General features: G+C 40.9%; 1 protein-coding gene across 9 annotated transcripts in view; it reads right to left on the bottom strand.

Annotated features, from left to right (window-relative positions):
• The window catches only part of ABI1 (abl interactor 1), a 77766-nt gene extending 56000 nt beyond the window's left edge, over nt 1-21766 (bottom strand). For 3 of the 9 annotated variants that reach the window (XM_084221171.1, XM_084221166.1, XM_084221164.1), the window contains exon 1: nt 21304-21761. In XM_084221171.1, coding sequence (XP_084077297.1) covers nt 21304-21669 — 366 coding nt within the window. In that variant the 5' untranslated portion in view covers nt 21670-21761. Of the gene's footprint in view, nt 1-21303 lie in introns of all 9 variants that reach the window. The other 6 variants (XM_084221172.1, XM_084221167.1, XM_084221168.1 and 3 more) reach the window with 4 other exon arrangements.
• Nucleotides 21767-22028: the final 262 nt, after the last annotated feature.

A 22028-nucleotide genomic window follows, 5' to 3' on the forward strand; every position in this document is an offset into this window, starting at 1 on the left:
AACTTCAACTCACAACTAGCAGTGACTTTAAAGACATTGTCCTACTGAACTACAGCCTCAAGAAAACAACCGATAATTCATACTTGAACTTCTACCACTGTGGAAAATGGTACAAATGCAGGTAGCAGATCAATGGTGTCTGAAATAAAAGGTTTACTGAACTAGATACAACCAATAAAGCAGCAGTCAACATCAGTGTAACTTCATATAAACTCAAGTGGAGATCTGCAGCCTTTACTCAAGCAGTTTTCCTATTACAAAGTTCCAATTAAATACTATTAGGCTAAACACTAAGAGGTGACAAAGTCACAGCACTCCATTACTGAGTGCTGTCAAAGAAGAAAACTTCAGCGTATAACAAGTTTCTTTTCATCTGTAATGATTCGTTGATTAAATGTCTTGTTCTCATTTGCCTAAGCACCAAACGTTTTAGTTATTTGCTCAAATTACTACTTTGGCAGCAGGATTAAATGAACATAGTTGAGATGTGGAATGCATTTCACGTCCTGTAAGAACTAGATCAGGAACATTTTCAAGCCTTGCAGATAATTCAGGCAATTTCAGTTTGCCGATTAACAGTTTAGATTAGAACTAACTTGACATACAGTCCTTTGCATTATTTTAATGGGAATTGCTGGCATCCACAAGATATAAGCTAAAAGCTTCACAGACAGCAAAGGCGAGAGGGTAGAGGGAGAAGCCAAGAACTGTGTGACAAAAACAGGAGGGAGCAGAGAATTCCTATGTTCTTCAAGTGTTACTTTCACATCTCTTTTTAAGCAGAAACTGAAAGCAGACAGCACACGTGTTTACATACAACGTAATACATAAGCATTAGTTAACTACGCAATTTTGAGACAGCGCAATACAAAGACTGCCACCTGACTTCTTGCCTAATGGTTCAGAATTACTTTGCAATCTAGTATTAAAAGCTTCAAATAAATTGTTTTTTTTCACCAGTTGTCCTTGATATAAACCAAAATTTGATCCCCTTTAGTAGCAAAGTGGATATTCTTTACAGAACATCATAGCTTTTGAATTTTCCCTCTTGTAAACTCCCACCCGTATTGCCAGTTCACCTTTAACAGCCACATGACTAGGACAAAATTGCTGTTTGAAACTGCTTTCACATAACTAGATTAGATATTAAACAAAATTTAAAAATAAAACCTCTCATATAATTCAATGGGGTACATAAAGAGAGTTAAAACTGCATGGCACTCCACACTTCATACCAGGTATTTTGGTCAAATGCAACTTGTATTATAAAGCTTCCTTGAAGAGTTTACATAAATACTATTGTAAAATCAAAACTGGTTCTGCACCCAAGCAATTGACACAATAAAAACAGAGCAGAAGCTTAATTACTGAGTCTTCAGTTCAGTGACATGTCAAGGTCAAATGATGAGGAGGAACCTCTCTGTCACTCTACAGCCGATCTTTACAAGCCACATCTTCCCCTCTCCAAACTGCCATCCACACAGGCACATCCCCACAACACTGTGTGTGCATTGTTCAAGCCATCTGCCCTCCCATCTCTCTCTCTCAGCTAATTCCCACCATGTGCCAGATCATACAGCACACAACATGTACAGGCTCCCTCCACAAATCTCATCAGCTCACACTGCAGAATCATCTTCAGAAGTCAAAGCTTCCCCTGCAGACACACCAGTCCAAGCCCTCAGTACCCGCTGTCCAACCTCTCTTCTCCCTTTCAACTTCAGTTCCATTCGCTGCTCTTGAAGCTCCCTGTAAGATAAATTCCCCACCAGAACAAATGGTTCCATTTGACAAGGTCAGAAAGCAGCTTATCAGATCACACCAAAGCTGGCTGGCCTAGCAAAAGCAAATCAAAATGCCTCCTTAGTATGTGACATGCATTGCTCCACATTTCTCATCTTCAAGTTGTTGGAATATGTGCAAATTCAAGCATAGAAAAACTCATCCAGGATAAACTAATAACAGAAAACTGCCCTAAAACAGCCCAATAATCAGTAAGTTAATCAGAGCTCTAAAGTACTGAGTGCTCAATAGCTGTTCAGATGCTTGGAGTTCTGCTGCTGGGCTTGATCACTCTCAGCAATCAAGCTACAGGAACAACTTACACTCAGTTCTATTTGCCTCTGCTGCCACTGCTTATGCACCTTTAAAATGCAACACTGCAGGACGTTTACATTAGCTTCACAAGCAAACACGAGAAAACTGTTCAGTTTTATGATTTGGTCTTTTTGAAAGAGAATTCTACCTATCATTAGTTGATTAAAGATAAAATTAGGATTACTAGAATCAGTTGCCACAGGAATTCAGCAATCACTATTGCGCATCACAGAATGCATTCACAGAATGCAACTATATACATTCTTTAGCATTCTCTTTTGTTCATCTCATCATGTATCTATCTTTGGTATTTACAGAATGCTTCCTGATAACACAAGCACTACAGTGGAGGTTTCCAAGTCCTGATTTCTTCACCAAGGTCTTGCCATTTTAGCTCAGAGATCCATATCAAACCACCCAGTCAAAATTTGTATCTTATGGGCTTATGTTAACTTCAACCTACAGCAACTAATTTTTTAAGTCAATAGGAAATTCTTTTAAAGAATGGTGAAGATGTACATTCTGGAAGTGGCTTGGAGACTCCTAGACATCAGTACTTTAACCTGTCTGAGAAACACCTGGGGACACTTCAAAGTGGAAGGCTTGGATTTCTGAAAAGTGGTTTCCACACTCAGAAAACAGGAACACACCTCCTTAAAGTGAGGGCTTGTAACATTATGTGGAACTTCTGATATATGAGTCTGAAGCTGCTGCTTTACTGATCTCATAAGGTTTTTAACAAATCAAAGCTGGTCTTGAGGGTTTATTTGTTACTTCTGACTGCTAATTGCAAAAAGCTTGGACATCTCTAAGCTACTCACAATATATGTTCTTAGACCAAGTATTTCACAGCCAAGCAGTAGTAATGTGTTTTTAAAAGGTTTAAATATTCCATATACACTAGATTAGACTTTTGGCTCAGGAGCTAAATGTAATTTATGTTGAATATCACGTCTCTAGATTACTGCAAATAACTGAGGAGCTACACACTGAAATAAGTAGGTACCCCACAGATACAGGTTCTCCCTTATCTGTTTTTCATAGAGCTTGTCAGACTGCTTTGTAAACACACTGCACCACAGTAGACTTTTTGGCTGTTATGGATGTTTATTACATCAGAGTATCAGTTATTCATTAAAGAAGAGAGAAACACTGGCAAGTCACAGCAGCAAGCGCCACAGGTCTCTATACTCTGAAGAACTTTCAGGAGCCAACTACCTACCTGGTAGTCATCCAAGTAGATCTACACAGACTGTGGTTATTAGTAGCAGATCTACACAGACTGTGGTTATTAGTAGCAGGTATTCAGCAGAGAGCATTCAGGGTTTTTATCACCACAAATACAGCCTTAAGGGATATATGATATGGCATTCCAAAGTGGCATGGCAAACTAAGGTTTCAAAATTTACAAAAGGGGTTGCTTACATTACATATGCCATGAAGGTAAAAATAAGAGTATCAATCAGGTGTGTCAATTGTCTCTGCAACAGGTTTACAGTACTTGTGCCATACAGCAATTCCATTGAAGAAATTCTCTCTGCAATGCATAAGGCTAGGCAATACTTCAAGGGGATGGATGATGTGCTGAATGCATCCCAATATCCAGAGAGTTATATCTGGCCTGGAATTTACCTTCCTACAACTTGGACTGTTCTTCACTGATCAGCACCTCAATTCCCCTACTGGAAAGTGAAGCAAGCTGTCAGAAGGGGTAGCTCAGAAGTTAAAACTCAACCCTTGTCCAACATACTAAGACAAGAGACACCCTCCCACAGCACCACAGACAAGGCTGTAGAGAGTCACCAGTACACTTCACCTAACATCTCTGTTCAAATGAAGCAGATCATTATCCAGATTCTTGTTACTGGAAACCCTTGCTCTGCCATTCGTATCATTATTATCATCAGTAAAAACAACTGTGGGAAATTTTAAAAGCAAGCTTTGTGGGGACAAAGAACAGGAAGGGACTTAGTCCAAGTACAGCCTGTTAAAATGACAGGACCAACCCAGCCTCCATACCAAGCAGTCCTAAAGCCAAAAAGCCACACACGTTCCAGACCACTGGCAAATCCCAAGTAAAATTCTCATCATAGAGATCATGCACATCATGTACTAAAGTTCATGCAATACAAAAATGTTCAAGGGTTTTACTGAAATGATTTTTATCTTAACTTGTCATGTTGTGGTAGTTTTCTACCATTCCTGAATTTGTGTAATTTGTACAAGGAAAAGCTCAAGATTTTAATTACCCCACAGCCTGCAAGCTATTAATAGCAACATATTGCAGTCACTGAACATGTCCACCTCCTGTCCAAGGCCTCTCCAGGGGACTGGCAGGCAATCCTTCACTGACAGTGAAAACAAGAAATAGAACAGACTATTCAGCACACTTCTCTCTTCATATAGTGAGAAGTAGTGTCAAATAGAAATATCAAAGCACTCGATCACTTAAGTAACTAATTGTTCCAGCAGTATGGAGGAATCTGAAAGCCAGGTAAGGTACAGAAGGATACCTAACCATTAAGAGCAAGACACCCAAGACGCCTCTCATTATGGAAACCCCAAAACTAAAACCAGCATGATTAAAATTCTTTCAAGTTCATTCAGTAAACAGTAATTCTCCACATCTACTAAGGCAGAAATCCTCAATAAACACAGAAAAGCTAGCATCTACCATTCAACTCAAGAGAATATCCTTCCAGCATCTAAGACAAAAAAACCCACTGGTTTGAAATAATACCATGTCTGTTGAGTTTCTCCAGATAAGATGCAGTAACTCAGCTATACAAAACACAGAGAAACTGGAAGAACTTGAAATCTCTTCTCCCCAGGTAAAGACCTTGCACAATAAAGCTGGCATTCATTCAAGGCAGCAGAAGATGAGATGATCACCACCATCACTACACCACAGTCCACAAAAAAGATTTCAGTCTGTTTCTTTTTAGAAACACTATCTTGACAAAAAACATTTTGACTAGTCAGCTTCATTATCTCAAGGGTCAAGACACACACCAAATTACTGTTTAACAAACACATACAGCAGTGTAACCACAGTGCCTGTAATTCCCAAACTCTGTTTCAGACAAGCCCTTCCCCCAAATCCTGTATGCACGAGACAATCAGCTAGAAGCAAATCCTTCATTTCCATCAATAATATTCCCCTGACCAGTCCTGAATAGCTTTGATAGCAAATTAGCATTTCTATGGGCTGAGACAAAATTTAGTCGATCTCACTGTCTCCTTGCTGATTTTCTTTTACTTGAAAAGAAAGTTGTCTTCCATTCTGTTGATTAACTAAATAGAAAAGTCTCATTTTCTTAAATTATCCTCTTTTTTGAGGAAGGGAGGGAGAAAAGCTTCTTTATTAAGGGGAGAAGTTAATTCCAATAGAAAGTTTAAGGGACATACATATATCATTCACATATATATATACACACACACTTAAACAATAAATAAATTTTAAAAATAACAACTGAGAAATTCCATTTTAATCCAGGCTGCAAACATTATAGCAAGAAATAAATCTCTCCACTAGGAATGTGATTTATAAAGCAATGCAGACTCTGACAGATGGAGCCTGGGAAGGTACATGCCAGCTGCTCTGTTAGTAGAATTTTCTGCCCAATGCAACAAACAAGGTTCATGTTGGCTCTGGATTAAGCCACTCCCCTTATTAAAAACTTACCTATATATATATTATTTATGTACTATCAATAAAAATACTGTTGAAAATGTAATTTTCAGTTCTTCTGCCAAATCAAATCAAAGAGATGTCTTAGTAAATATGTTGGCACAATACATTGTTACTGTCAGTTGTCACAGTTTGTCTATGCAACCATAACTGCATGCTACACTGAACTCCAGGGACAGAAGCAGACATGCCCATGTGTCATTTTCGCACAACCCTTGCACAATCAATTAGCAAGGCTTCAAGGCTGCACACACAGCAAGGGTAAGAAATTGGGTCCAATTCTTACATTCTGTGTTTTACATGATTTAGACAGTAAGTTTCAGTACAGAAACCCCATAATTTGTTCCTGTAAAGCACTGTCCAACTGTAGTTTCTCCAAAACTACACCCTGAACTTTCTTGCAGCGTCTGATTTGCCTTATGACATCAAACACAATTTTCTTCAGAGCTGACATAAAGCAGGCTCTGACATCAGAGATATCAGCCAGAGCTCCAGAGTGTTTGATTCATCATCCCTAGATGTATTTACATGATGTGAGATGTGGCACCCAGGACATGGTTTACTAGTGGACTTGGCAATGCTGGGTTAATGACTGGACTTGATGGCCTTAAAAGCCTTCTCCAATCTAAATAATTCCATAATTCTGTGATTCTGTGATTCTGTGACCTTGGCCACCTTTGGACTGTCAGACAGAAAAAGAAATCTTTGGCACTTCCATAGCAGTCTTCTTCCTTCAATGCTAAGAAAGCTACCCAAGGCTTTGGAGCATATGATTATTTTGGCACGCCAGACAGCAGATAACAGCAAATTAGAGAACTTACAGTGCACAGAGAAACAAACAGAATGTCTCTCAAACGTTGATTTTGTTTTTGTAATAGGGCTTGAATTTAAAATGGCTTTCTGTTTACTTTCTTAAGTGATGGCACCCACCCTCAAATGTTAGCTCATCTAGCAAGACATATTCCTTGATTAAGTCAGAGACTTATTTTTCTTTTTTTTTTTTTTTTGGTGAGAATAAGAAGAAAACACTTTAGTATTTATTAGTTACTTCAATATTCTCTCTGTGATATAGTGGCAGCAACATAGAACCAAACCCAAGTTTCTCCAAATAGAAAGAAAAATCAGAACTTGACAGACATTCACGTCATGCAAGCCTTTGAATCCAGATAGCTCAGTCACCTGCTTTGTGGCAAAGCTCCTCAGTTCATTCTGTGTGTAAAAGTTTCATTATGTTCATAAAAATGTTTCCTTCTATGGATTTTGTTTACCTTTTCAGTTTACTCTCAAGGACTGGTGACTGCTGACATGAAGTCTTATTTCTGTTCTGACAAATAAAACTGAGGGTCTAAACCCAGAATACAGCAAATCTTTATCTGAAGACAAGCAACATGCTAAAATTTGATGACTTCATAGGTAAGCTTCAAAGAACTGTCTTTTTTTTTTTTTTCCCCCCAGATTCTCACTCTCTAGTCCTCCCTACCTTCTATGCAGACCTGGAATCATACCAGATAGCATTGAGCAAGCAATGTTAAAACAGTGAGGTTTAGCATAAAGGATCAAATTACAGTCTCATCACAGCATGTCCTGGTATCACATATTATTATCAAAGACATTCTAGTATTCAAAGGGTGGCTATAAAAAAGATGAAATCTCCCTTTTTACAAGTTACTCCTGGGGAGATTCCAATTAGATAATAGGAAAAGTTTTCACAATGAGAACAACCAGTCAGTCGTCAGGGAAGCGGTGGAATCCCCAACGCTGGACATCTTTAATATTCAACTGGACAGGGTCCTGGGCCATCTTGTCTAGATGATGCTTTCTTTTGCACAAGGAAAGTTGGACCAGATGATTATTAAGGTCCCCTTCCAACCTGGTATTCTATGTTATGTCAACAGCGCTCTGAACCCATACAACAGGGCAAATTCAACATCTGTATGCAAAACAAACACACTGAACATCAGCATCCACTAAAGAATTGGTCCAAAAACAAGGAGGCTCAGAGCTGCACTCTGCACTGCAACAGGTTCCTCCCCATGAAGATGCCAGGGACGTTGCAGGACAACAAAGCAGTGAGGGAAGTGGGAAAAGAGAGCACAGAAAGTCATTAGCAGGCCTGTCCAGCTCCAGGGATACTCTCAAGGCAACAAAATGTAGAGCCAAGACTTACACTGGCTTTAAGACAATCAGCAAATTTCTGAATTGCACGTGTTCCTAATTCAGGAACAGTTCTCATGTTTAAGAGAGTCACTTTAGACACGCAGCTGCTGCCCAGATTTTACAGTTCAGGCAGTTCCCAAACATCACAGTATTTTTAAAACAAAGAAAACAATGGCCATTATAGGATCAAATTCTCTACTCATGCTTTGTATCACTACACTGCTGACTATTTAGTGTCTTGAAGATGAATATACTCAGTCCAGCAGAAAATCACCACACATCTCACCGTACTTAGCAGCATACTTAGACCAGAAACTAGTGGATTCCCACAATTTTGTAGTAGCTTATTTCCCAGCACAAGGCATACTCTCACACAGCACACAGGCTATACAGTGATCTCATGGCAATAAAGTAATGGACTGCAATACAAGGAATGATTGTTTTTATAAGAACTTGCATGTAATTGGAAAAAATCAACCTAGTTTCTGTTTCTATCCGACCACATAAACAAATACTGCTCAGACTTTGATGCACTTCTGTACCTGATGGTACGATTTTTATTTGATAGTGGCTGTAAGCACACTACATCCAGCTTCTGTTTACACAATTATTTTTATTATGTTAAAATTTTATCCTACAGTTAGCAACAACATTCCAAAACCTTACACACAGAAGCTCACTTACACAGTGGGTTATTTAAATTGCAGCAAGTAGAAATTTATCTCATCTAAAAACCACACACAACAGAGCAAAACAGATGGCTCAGGAGAATGAAGGAGAGGGAGTAGGAAGGGCGAGTCAATTTGGCGAGTCATTTCTTTCCCCACCAAAAAGTGAACAGAAGACTAGATAACCAGAACTAAATATATATGGTAATATCCATATCCAGCAATAGTTAAAACCTAACATAGAGAAACCAAGAGAAGAAAGCAAGCAAATTCTTTAATAGGAAATACAGCATCAAGTTCAGGAGTGAGGGAATTGCTTTGTTTGGCTTTTCTAAACAAAGTCCTTGGTGAGACAATTGCCATGCTGTTAGCTAGTACAGCAGTAATTCAAGTGAGTAGCTTTCCCTAGAAATACAGCTGCAATGCCTCTTGCAGACACAATTACAGGAAAGTTTTCTCACCAGTGTTGAAGTTGCACTGGTGTTTTTAAGATGCACCTTCACATTATTTTAAAGACTGCTTCCCCTCCATGTACAATGTAGAGGGCAGATTTAAGCATATGCAGGAGGTGCAGAGTCATACAGGTGACAATAGAGCTGCATTTCCATGCAACCAGATGCATAAGAACAGTCATATCCACATCATTCTGCCAGCAGTAAAACAAAACCCAAACTATTCTATTTCAGCACTTGTCACAGAGCCATCAGGACACCTTGCTATCTCCTCTGTCATCAGCTTGAGTGGCCTTATTACAGCTGCAGAGGAGCTGTGCTCAGAGAAACAGTCCCCTGACAACAGGAACACATTGCCACAGTTGTGTATCCACCCACATCCACACTGCCACTACATCTGCATCTGTACACCCTGGAGAAGCTGGGCTAAAACACAGGGGAGGCCACGGAAGGACATGTACAGCAGTGGAGCAGCATGTGGGATGGTGGATCTGTCATTTCCAACTGCTTCAAAACTTGGGATGGCCTCTCTACACTGCAAGAGGCAGAAGTTACCACTTCTGCCAAGAAAATGTTATGCCCATTAAGTCTGCTGGTAAGGCTTACTATGAGAGGTAAGATTCTCACTCTGATATACTATGGTGTGAGCGTCTGCAAGTAAGCCCAGGACTGGAACAATTACATTTCATAAGGCCTGTTCAAAACTCTAATTTAAAACAGCAAGAAGTGGCTGTGTCAGTAAAGAAAAAAAAATGCAGCTGTACTCTAAAAACATGCTCTTGGTTTTACTGAAGAATACACAGTATTTACATGTAAATTAAATCCTGCATGAATAGGGGGACAGAGAAGAAAAAACTTTTTCTACAAAACCAGCCTAAACACTGAAGATATGTACAAAGCAGAACTGGAGACTGTTCTTTTTACCACCTCTCTCCCCACCACCACCAGCTCTTGGGTTAGGGAACTGCTTTTCAGCTTCCTGCCTTGTTGTTTTTCAAAGGAAACTGCAAATTTTCAAGCACAAAAAACCAAACAGACTGACAACAAGCATGTTTTCTGTTCAACAACTACAGAAATTAATTTTGTTATTCACAAAAAGAGAATTCTGGACCGCCACATTTTTGCACCATTACATTTAAATGATCATGCATTTTTCTTAACTTTTACAATGGTTGTTTGCATTTAGTCATTTTCTGAGAAGGCAAGAAGCTTAAATGAGTACCTTTGCTCATTATTTATGTTCTCTATTTGCATAACTCCTGCACAACTGCTCCATTAAACACCTCTTCCCCTCCAAGGCCAATTTTAAAAAGCCTCCTGCTTTATGAGACTGACAAGTATGACTCACAGTATTCCCCACATTCATTCCCCCAGGCCTCGTGGGATGTTATGCAGCCAGTAATAGTACCTGTTCCAGTTCATACTCCCCCATGCCCACCACTGCTGCAGTAAACCCTTACAGCAATCTGGGGAAAAAGTAAAGCTATTTCTCTGCTGTAGGCAGGAAACAAATAGTAACAGTATTTGTTTTTCATATTGTCCTTCTCAGCGCCACAGTTAGCAAGAGAGAGTGGCTGAACACAATGAAGGAAGTTACACACTTTCTACCCCATTCTTCCTGTGCTCTTATTCCCACCAGAAACTTAGGAGTTTCTCAAGACCCACAAACTGCTTTTCAGTAATCCTTCAAATCATTCCCGTTTTCTATCAGCAAGGCAGAAAGTTATTCAACATAGAGTATCTACTCTTAAAGCTCTTTCCATGCCCAAGGAACGCATTTAAATACTCCACACATATGACATTCAGGACCAAAACCAGCAACTTCTCTCTCCAGCAGAGGAGCAAAAAAACCAACAGGTACCATGCCCCTGCATACTTGGCTTCTATCCCCAGTAAACAAGCTTCTCTCATAATTACAAAAATACCTCCCTCAGTCTCTGAACAGTCAATATTCATTCACTGCAGAGTATTGAGAAGAGTTGATTTTACAGTTTGTGTTGATGGACAGTAGGTTTTCCAAGAGGGAATGTGTGCTAGAAAGCTTTCCACTGTCTGTTATCATACTCTACTGGTTAAAGGACAGACTGATAAAGAAGAATGAAACATACATTTAGAAATGACAGTCACTATTGAAGAGATACAAGATTTCTTACAAACTTAGCTGCATTGTACGAGCCTGAGCTTCAAATACATCTATGGCAACACCAATTTCTCTAATATTCAAAGTTAAAGACACCTTACAAATTAGATTAAAAATCTGTTGCCATTTAAGACAAATCCCAGGACTACTGCAGCAACCACATCATTTCAGTGCTGGGAGAGAACATATGGTGTGCTGCAGCAGGAAACACACCCACAGTATTTGAAGAGAGCCCTTGTAGAGCCAAGCACTTCCAAACCAGACGCATATTTTATCGAATGCAGCTAAAGCCAGGAGTTTGCATCATAGAAACAATAGCTCCTCCCAGAGATTTAGAAATCCTGCAAGTCAGACAGCCAAGCAAAAGCTGAACAATCCCCAGCCAGGTCTCAAAGAGCTTGCCAGCATAAGTGCATTGATCCACCATATCTCTACTTGTTAGTCTGCTATTCTCTGGACCTTGACTGAAGCACCATCCAAGCCACCTGCCATGAGGCTTCTCAGTGGAAATCCTGCAGGTTACAACTATATTTTATAAAACCCTTTAAAGATCAGGTCCAGCTCTGCTTTGTGGATACACGCACGTTAAGAGAATGCCATTCCTCCTGCCACGTTCACCTTCCTTCACTGTTAAGAGAACCAACGCCCTCCAAGCAGAGGAGTTTCATTATGCCCATTTTACTCCTTAGTCTCAAAAGAGTAACAAAAGGACCAGTTTCCTGAAGAAGACAGGTTTCTCATAAAGGAAAGGTCTGGCTGCATATAAATATAAAAGGTCTCATAAGAATTTTACTAATAGGGAGAATCATGTCAGTCCCATTCCACACTGTCTTTCCAGCTGCATTCCATTTCCTCTGTACCCTGGTCATCATGGCTTCCTCAGGTAGTTAGAGACTACTGCAGAGATAAGGCTTTAGTCTCAACTCTGTGCCAACAAAGATAATTTAAAAAGGAAATGTGTATAAATGTTTTTGGTAGCTGCAGGTTTCAAATTGCTAGCAAACCCATGCTAGAAGAAGCTGTTTGTCAGAAAGGCATAATGAATAATAGCTGCATAACATAAGTCACAAGGCAGTAAAATATACAGTTAAATAATAGAAAGAGATTAATTAAAGGAAATAGGCAAGGGAGAATAGGTCATTTCAGATCAGATCTGAAATGAGACAAAGTCAACAACATGAAAGTGAGACAAAAGGTCTAATAAAGCAATCTGTAGCAAGCAGATGACTTGAGCAAGGAGAGAGAGAAATCAGCAAATTCACATTAAGATCACAGTCTAGGAGAAGCACATGGAAAGAGAGAAACGTCACTAGTAATATTTAGTGACATAAGAGCAATTAACATTACTAGGTATGTGAAAATACAAGCCATAGCATGGCATTCTGCAGCTACTTAGATGTTCATGCATTAATCTGATGCACCTGCCTGGACACCTTATTCTTCTTTCGCCTATTTGTTTTAAGCAGTTGTTTTCTTATCATAGGCTTCAGAAAACACAAAACTATTGCATGAGGACCACAGCTCAAGTATTAACTTGTAGCACACCTGCTACAACAAAGTTAAATAAGATGCACAGCTGACAATGATTGCTGCAGGACAAATTTGCTGACCCCAAAGTACAACAAGGAGATCAGAAAATGAAAGTGAAGATATGCATCTGGTAAAAGCTTATCTATGAAAAAAAAAAAAAGCCACAAAAAAACCCACACTTGCCTGATAAGGCATAGCTTATAAAAAGTAGCATCATGTGAAACACTGGTGTGAAAGTAACCAGCAGAATCTCCACTTTAATTCTTTTCCAAGAATTGTTATACTTCAAATGGTAAACAAACATCTTTTTTCTTGGAACTATTTATAACTTTAAGACCACCCAGTAAGAACATTACATTCAACTCTAAGGATGTCAAACCAACATTTATTTTAGTATGACTCCTCTGTGTGAGTTCTGAGAAGTCTTCCTGCTCTTAACAAAAGTAGGAACGGTACCATATTTTATTCCTATTTGTCTTTGAGGTTACAATAAAGTTAGGACAGGGATTCAGAGTCTCTCCCTCATGAGTTCTTTAACTGTACATTACTACAGTATCAGAACGTTCTTGCACATGGAGCAGCATGCTTGCACTTCAACTTCTGCTGTATAAAAAGTACAGAGAATTAATTATTTTGGGCTCAGAGAGGGAGGGATGACACTGTCACAAATACATCTGCCATTTGAAACACAAGAAAGATGCAACTTCATTGCAGAAGTGACAACCTTTACTGCTCTTTCAGAAGATTCCACAGCGTCAGAAGATCCAGCATGGCACACATCATCTCTGGAGGTTATGAAGAGACTTTATCATAGGGGAGGCTCAAACAAAGGGAAGTTTTGATTTTCAGGTACTTTTTCAGTTTGCCAAACCCCAGCACTTACTAAACATATTTGATCTGGAACCTTTGACAAGAATATTATTAAAAATGAAGTCCCCTTTTAAGTAGTCAGTCTTTTTCAGAGTTAAACTAACCTGCTTCTTTAGCTCAGCCAGCAGGTTACCTACAAATTCCAACTCATGTTAATACAAACTGCTGAATTTTACAAGTTGCACCAGAAAATGCTATACTCATGTTTCACTCCAAGTTGAAAGTCTCATGCAGGATTCCCCACCTCTCCTTTTCTTTTGAACTATCAGCATCATAGTAACAAGCATGCATGGCTCCTATTAACAGCATTAAGGGCTTGCATAAGTAATGAGCAACCCTATTTGCACAGTCTCAAGAAAAGGTGGCATCTACACTTTTATTAATTAACCGAAAGAAAGTAACATATTCCCTTTAAAATCAGGAGAAAGATTTTAGAGTTCTGTTTTCATCTGCTGCCTACAAAATTGATTCTTTCAAGAGCCCACCTGTTAGAAATGCTGCATATTCTATTTCAATACCTGGCATTAAGCTGATGAAACACTTGACTGAGCCTACCTCCAGCACCATCAGGACGCACTGACAGGCTGGGGGTGCAGGAGGAGAGGCAGCTGCAGTGCCATCTTACTCAGACCTGTGTTCAGGAGCACACTGAGACCTATTCTCCACAGCACCCTGATCTTGGCTCTCAAGGGCTCTCTGCAAGTTTTGAGGTACAAAGGGCTATTTCTGCAACCCACAGCCGACATCAAGTCTCTGTGGCTGCTGCCTCACCAGCAAGGTCAGGAAAAGGGAGGAACCAGACTGAAGCACGGTATCTACCATTTCAAATTCCGTAGTTACTTCCCTTTACATAGGGGGGGAGGGAGGTGAGGATCATTCTGACCAAGCCCACCCACCTCTGTCACCAGTGCTCAGATGCAGGACTGAGGTGGGAGGAATAGCCGCAAAAGAATACCACACTAGGGAACACAGATGCTAAAGAGAGCAAGAATGCTCAGGTAGTTATGAACAAGCCTGGACACTGAGTAAGCAGCGTCCCACAGGCAATTTCCTATTGTGCAACAATAAAAACCACACTACACTCCTTTACATGCCAAGTCACTAAATAAGGACTGAGAGAGCAAGATATCCCCTTATCCCTCAAGGCTGCCTTGGTATGCCAGGACTGACTTTGTCCACACAGCTGCCACCCCACCATTCTGTAGCTAAGCAAGATTTCAGTCACCAGAAATGTCATAGACTGCTTTCAGCAATGAGAAATAGAGCGGCATCTTCTCGTGCCTCTGCCAAGACCCACCAACACACAGACAAACAGTACTGTGAGCCTTATGTAACTCCTGACGTTGGCAAAGCAAAAAAATTAGAATCTCAAGGCTGAGAGGTGATACGTTAAATTCTTAAGAAGTAATTGCTGCTAATGAATTCAATGATGGTTTCAGGTGCATATTTTCCTGAAAGAGTCATTACACTGCCTCTGTGCATGCTGTCTCTGTGTTTCTGTGGATACCCACTTTTTGTTGTGTTGCAGTATAACAGAGGCAGTCTGGAAAGGGGTGGGGTGGCAGGGGGAACAGCACTACAAGTCCACACAATCAGGTTCTGTTCCCAAATCTGACAATATGTCCCTAGATGACCTTCCATGAGCCAGTTACAAATTCCATGCCTCCACTTATGCTTTTGTAAAATGAAGACACTTCAAAATGCTAAACAAAGATACTGGGAAGTTGCATCAGTTCTTTTGTTTCAAAGTTCAGGCTTTTTTCTTCTGTTAAACTTAGATTAGATACTAACAGGAACTTTGCCCTCAGAAGTATAACACTTCCTACTTGTACTCAGCCTGTTCCCGTACTCTTACTTTCATTACAACTGCCTTCATTCTCCACTCTGTGAGACCCTCCCAAGGCTCATCTATTTTCTCTTTACCAGAAGAGCTACTTACTGTAACAACCTCCCAGAGAACCAGGGGAAGTATTAGATTGTTGCTCCATTTAATCATACTTCTTTCTTCCTTCCAACAATTCCACAGGACTGTGCACAGCAAGAGCAGCACAAGGAGCAAGGATCACTCTCGGCATATGCTGAGCGCAGATATCCTGCAAGTTTCTTCCTTCCAACAATGCACAAACAGGAGGTGGAGAGCACTTCCCTTGTGCAAGAAACAATACACACCTGTAGAAGCTTATCCCAATCCACTTTACTGCATCAGATTAAGGTAGCACTTAGGAAAAATGGAGCAGGAATAGCAGACATCATCTTGCTGGCTTCTTAAACCAAATATACTGAAATTCATGGAAACATTTCAAATTTGGAAAAGCTCATTTCATATCATCTACCTCCTCTGGACACAAACCAGACTTACAACCTAGGATTCATCTTCTTTAAATTCAGTGTAATCACTTGCTGATTCAGTGAAGTTGGGCTACAGTCTTACTGCCGCCTATGAGTTAAAGCTTTATTTTCCAAAATACAAGGACACTTGCATAGGCACAGAAGACCTACACAAGGCACAGAAGACCTATAAGCCTAACCCACCAATCTGTACCTATATTATTAGTCCAAAAAAAAACCCCAAAAGCACACACAGAACAGCCAGTGCCTTTTATACTGCTGGCAAACATTTGCCTAAACTACCTTAAAAAGAACATTATTTCAAAGTATAATGCAACACCTTTTTAAAAATAATATTATTTCAACCTACAAAGTATAAGAGATACATTTGTATTTTATCTTATTGCTCTCTAGTTTTGAACTATATTTGGTGTTACAGAAAGTGAACTTAATTTGCCTTTTTTGTTAATGTTCCAAATTCAGCAAGAAAACTCATGGAAGAAAAAATATTACTGTATTTACTCTCAAACTAATTAACCTATGAACATAAAAGCATATAAGTTCTAACAGCACATAAAGGATTTGTATTAGTGACAATTTAAGAAGTTTATCCTTTTAGAGCAGCTCATTTCCTGAATTAGACATTCTGAGCGAACTTCTTTGTACCGAACTAAGTTAAGCCACTTTCCATGTGCGAGGCAATGAAATAGAGTGTCTGACCAGCTACCACTGTTTAAAGAAAAGCCACAAAAAAAGGTTTGTTAGTGTTGGAAAGGAAATATCTACAGTATAGAAGTGTAAAACATCCAACTTATCAAGCAAAAATAGTTCCTCTATGCATCTTGGAAGATGACACAAATATTTATGAAACTTTCTGCATGCAATACTTCTGCTCAATGGCACACATTTACTTTTCTACCAACTGGAGAGATACTTTAATTATTCTGCAATAGCAGTTAAACTGAAATCTGTCTGTGCTTTTGTCTGTTTTACCCAGAATAGCTTGTAAATTCACCGTTCAGTTTCCACAGTCAGAAGCTACAGAAGGAAGTAACATGACACAAAAACATGACACATATTTAGGCAACACAGCGCTTACTTCCTTAAAAGGTCTCTCAATTTATTTTTCTAAAGCTACTAAATCTACCCACTTGAGACTATCAAGATGAGAATTTATACAAGGAGTGCAGGCTATTTGTTTAGAGATTCTCACAGTCATATTAAAATTATATTTGAGCTTAAAAATAAAAATTACAAATGGATCTTCACAAGTGGTCTAAAAGCTTGAGATTGACAAAAACTATGTATATCTGCATATGCATCAACAAGGTTATAAAGAACCCGTGATTTAGACAGTAGGAGAGTTGCAAGCAGTGTTTTACAGCACAGAGAGGCCTCTCTGGGATACACCAGTCAACTGAAGTTGTTCAAAAGGAAGTTATCAGTGCAGTTACACTGTGAAAAACTGATTTCCTGTGTCATTCTAATGTTTTAAAAGCTAGTTATTGTAAATAAGTTCCTTAAAACACCAAAATAATCAATACAGCTAGAAACATGATACAAACTCAAATACAGCTAGAAACATGACTAGCGGATCTCTATGGCAGTTAGTATTTTTCAGCTGAAGAATCATAACTAGAACTGCAAATGCTTTAACTCCTTGTTATTTCTGTATTAAATAGTACTGAGAATACTGTCTACACTGATGAAAACCCTCACTAGCATCTTCAGCTTTATGTTACAGATTTTCAGATAGCCTTTTGGTTACAAGCACATCAGAAGGACTAGTCCCAGAATATACCAGCAGGGAAAAGAATTTGGGGAAAACATCAACTGTGGGAACTTACATTTTGAAAATAATTTTTTTTAATTAATACATCTATATATAAGAAAAATTATTCCAGAAGGCAAAAATACGCCTTAAAGATTAAAGGTTCATAAAAGAAAAATCAGGTAAACATGCTCTTAAAACCATTCAGAGTTTAAGCCTCTGACCTAAAACAGGGATCTAATTTTCTCCCTGCTTGTTATTGAAGCTTCCAACCAGAAACATCACAGATTTTAAATATTGTCAGAGATTAAATACACTGATATATTTATAATGCCCTTTTCCTTCTATTCAAAGCCAAAATCACCACCAAAACATCACAATGTTCTTCAGTTACTATTTCTACATTTGGTTTTCTTTACTTTTTTCTGTCTCTCTTTTTCTCCCATCCTCCTCAAGACTGCCACCATACTGCACTTTCCTTTTAGTACTGGTCTTCCTTAGAAGCTTATGTGCTCTGCTTCTCCTGAATTCTTTTTTTTCCTCTTCCTAACAAATAAACTTCCTAGATAACTAGAATACATGATGATCTGGAGAGCAAACTGCATTACCAGCCAGCATTCTGATACAGTCACAGTGTGCCTTAGCAAGAAACTGCTTCCTGCGTTTCTGAGAACAGCAATTTTCAACTGGAGATTCCCAAATGCTGTCATATTTCCTAAATGCTCCAAGTAAAGGGATACACAGCTACATTCACCATCAGGCAGGAAAGTTCCAGCCAGGTGAGCTTTTCCCCATTTCTCTCGCTCCCTTTTTTTTTTTCCCTGAGGAATCTCTAAAGACATTGAATACAAGTTTTCCTCAAGAAATTAGTATGACTGAAATTTTACCAGCTTAAGTAAGAGATACAAATTATTCTCAGCTTAAGTAAGAGATACAAAACAAAATTCCTGTATTTTCAAATAAAATACATATATATATATATATATAGCTTGAAAACAGCAATATTAGGGGTCAGAAGTTACTTTCCTGCTTAAGTCAGCAAAGAATATAAACGGTAACACTGAGAATATGATTCTCTCTCCTATTACAATCACTATAAATTGTTAGTGCCAGCACTAAGAATAGTCTGACAAACCTGTTTCACCTCAGTGGCACAACTCAGAGTGGGTAACCACACACGGTAATTTTTACCACTATGGAGCACTTCATTTTTTCCACAGAAAAAAAGAAACCCCTCCAAATTCAAAGTGGCTAAACTGAACCAGCTACATGCTACCAGATAACTTATAATATCTAGCTACTAGTGAAGAATTTTAACATTCACTTCATGGCCAGGCTCTCTATTGTGGTGTGTCTTTTTTATAACATGCTCAATTACATTAAACACATAGATTTTTGTATTGTATGCTTGTTAAGCCTCTTCCTTTCCTTTTCTCCCTTCCCACCCCACAATACTCATACACTCAAATCTCATAACCTAGTGCCCTGTGTCATATTGCCTAATCCAGCAGTGGCCCCACCACACGCACTGGCAGTATAATCTGTTCAGTAGTCCAACTGGACAGCAGATGGCTTTGCATCAAGTGCTGATTAAAAAAACCACCTCCATCAAACACTTGAAAAAATACATAGTTTTATCAATACATTTACCATTTTTACTGAGCAAACGTACAATACATGTAAAATACAAGCAAGGTATATACATTTTCTAAAGCTATCGGACAAGACTGCATTAGAAATTTTAGAATTCTGGCTTCCTTTTAAAAGGGGTAAACACAGCTGTGCAAAGATAAAACAGACCCCACCAATCCCACATCCAGCTGACCTTGATACTTGAGGTGAAAATGAGCTACCAAATTTAAAAAAAAAAAAGGAAAAGGAAAAGCCACCCCAAATGACCAGATGGGAATTTGCTCAAGTGTTGTGTTTATCTGGTTTGTTTGATGAAAGTAAGAAAAGACAAGTTTTATGACTCTGAAGAAAATGATGTAAGTAAAGACTCTCTGCACCTTTCTGACATAGGGAAAAGTCAGGAGCAGGAGACACGTCAAAACTTGTGCTGCAATTACCATACTCATGTATTTGTCATATTTCCCATGAGTAAAACCAAATGAACCTCGCCTCTTAGAAGCATTTATATCAGCAGCTTTCTCTGGGTGGAGCAAACAACTCGGAAGCATAAATAGACATTAACTCATACTACCTCATATACAAAAAAACTGAAAACTTGAAAATATGGCTTGTTAGAGCAGTTTTAATTCAAATATCTCATAAAAAAATCACTTCGTATTATTAAAGATGTGCCTCCATATTTGCTGCTCCATTACTAAAAACAGCAAGATAGTTTACCAGCAACGATGGATACCGAAGATGATAGTAACCTGTATTAAACACTTATCACAGGTAATCTAGTCTTAGATTCAACAAGTTCACTCTATGAGCTGTCCAGTAAATAAAGTTTATTTGCCTTTCCCCTTCAAATTTTTTACAGAAAAAAAAAAAGCGCTGAGTTTCAGCATCTCTGGATGGTTCTGCATCCAGATCAGTATGACTAAAGACTGAGACTTAGAGTCACGTGATGTAAATCCTAAAAAAATAATAATAGTAAATTGTGCTTAAAGTAGCTTCATAAAAGCGGACTTAAAAGAAGGCCAAGAAGCACTGGCAATCTACGGGATGTAAAAAAAATCCACACCGACCGGTGGAGAGACGCTACAACCAATGGAGCCTCTTCCCGCATGAGAGACCCGCTCTGCAATCACTGTTGCAGGGTGTCGGAGCCGGGCAGGCTGCGAGAGGCACAGATTGCCATTTTGAAACACCGCCTCACGCCCGCACGGCGGTGCCAGCCCACGGGCAGCCTCCTGCCCCCGCACGCCGCTCACGGCAGCGCTGCGGACCCGCAGCACCGCGGCTCCCTCGGCCCCGCCGGGACCCGCACGCCGAGGAGGACCCGGCGCGGATCCCCGAGCTCCGTGATGTCACCCGAGTGCGGGGCCCCTTCCGCTCCCCGCGCCGCTGCGGCGGCGGCCCCGGCGGAGCGCGGTGCGGGGCCGCCCGGCACCCGCGCCCCACGTGCGGCGCATCCGCCGCGGCCACCGCCACCGACCGCCGCCCCGAGGCCCGTCCGCGGCCCCCGGAGGGAGCCCCGCCGCCGGGAAGCCGTGGGGAAACCCGGGATACAGGGTCGGAGCCGGCCTCACGGAGAGGCTCGGGGCCCCTCGCGCCTTCCTCACCCCCACCCCAGCCCTGGGAGGTCTCCGGGATGTGACTCATGATAAATAAATACGGGGGGGGAAGGGGGGGGGGAGGAGGAAAAAAAACGAAAAAAAAAAAAAAATACACACCCTCGGAGCTGGACTGACATAATAACTCCCTCCCTTCCCCTCTGGAGCGGGGGAAGGGAAGCCTGGCCGTTCAGCTGGGAAAGTTGAAAGAAAAGGCAAACCCGAGGGACCGGCTGCGGGGCGGGAGCCGCGACGAGGGCAGCCAGGCGCCGCTGCCCCTCGGGCGGCTCCGGCCCCGCCAGCCGCACCAGGGAGCCGAGCCCCGCCGAGCGCAGCCGCCGGCCGCCGGTGCGCTGCCCCGCCGCCCCTCACCTGGATGTAGTTGTTTTCGCAGTAGTCGGCGACTCGAGTGAGGTTCTGGTAGCTCTCGAGCAGAGCCCGCTTGCCAGAAGGGATTTCCTCCTCTAGCAACATCTGCAACTCTGCCATTTTCCACCCCTCCGCATCGCTTCCTCTTACATTAAAGAGACAGCGGCAGCGCCGGGCTCGCAACCCGCCTGGTATTGTGGGATTCCTCCTCGCCTCGCTTTCGTGAACGCTCGCTTTCCCCACCCATCCTTCCCCTCCGAGGGGAGGGGGAAGAAAAAAAAAAAAAAAAAAAAAAACCAAGAAAAAAGAGGAAAAGCCCGCCCTCGCTGTGCGAAGGCAGCCGGGAGTTGTAGGCAGGGCCGGTCGCATGCGCGGGGCGGCCGCCGCTCAGGGGCACCGCCCGTGGGCCGGAGGGACGTGGTGGGGCCCGGAGTGCTCCGGCCTGGCTGGGTCCTGTGGCGGGACTGCCGGACTGTCCTGCTGGGAGCGCAGAGACGAGGGGAGACAGTGATGTCCATCCCCCGCCCCGCTCAGAAAAGCCTCAGCCCCACAGTGTTGCTCGGAGGCAGCGCCTCTGCAGGAGAGGCCAAAAGGGTCTGGGAGGGAAGCACTGCTTTCGTTATCTGCCGTCTGGCAGGCTAAAATTTTGGAAGATCGCAGAATCAATTAGGTTGAAAAAGGTCTCTGAAATCATCGAGTCCAACCCATGACTGTGCACCACCATGTCA

Source organism: Fringilla coelebs, assembly GCF_963513975.1.
Source record: "Fringilla coelebs genome assembly, chromosome: 1".
NCBI classification, from domain to species: Eukaryota; Metazoa; Chordata; class Aves; order Passeriformes; family Fringillidae; genus Fringilla; species Fringilla coelebs.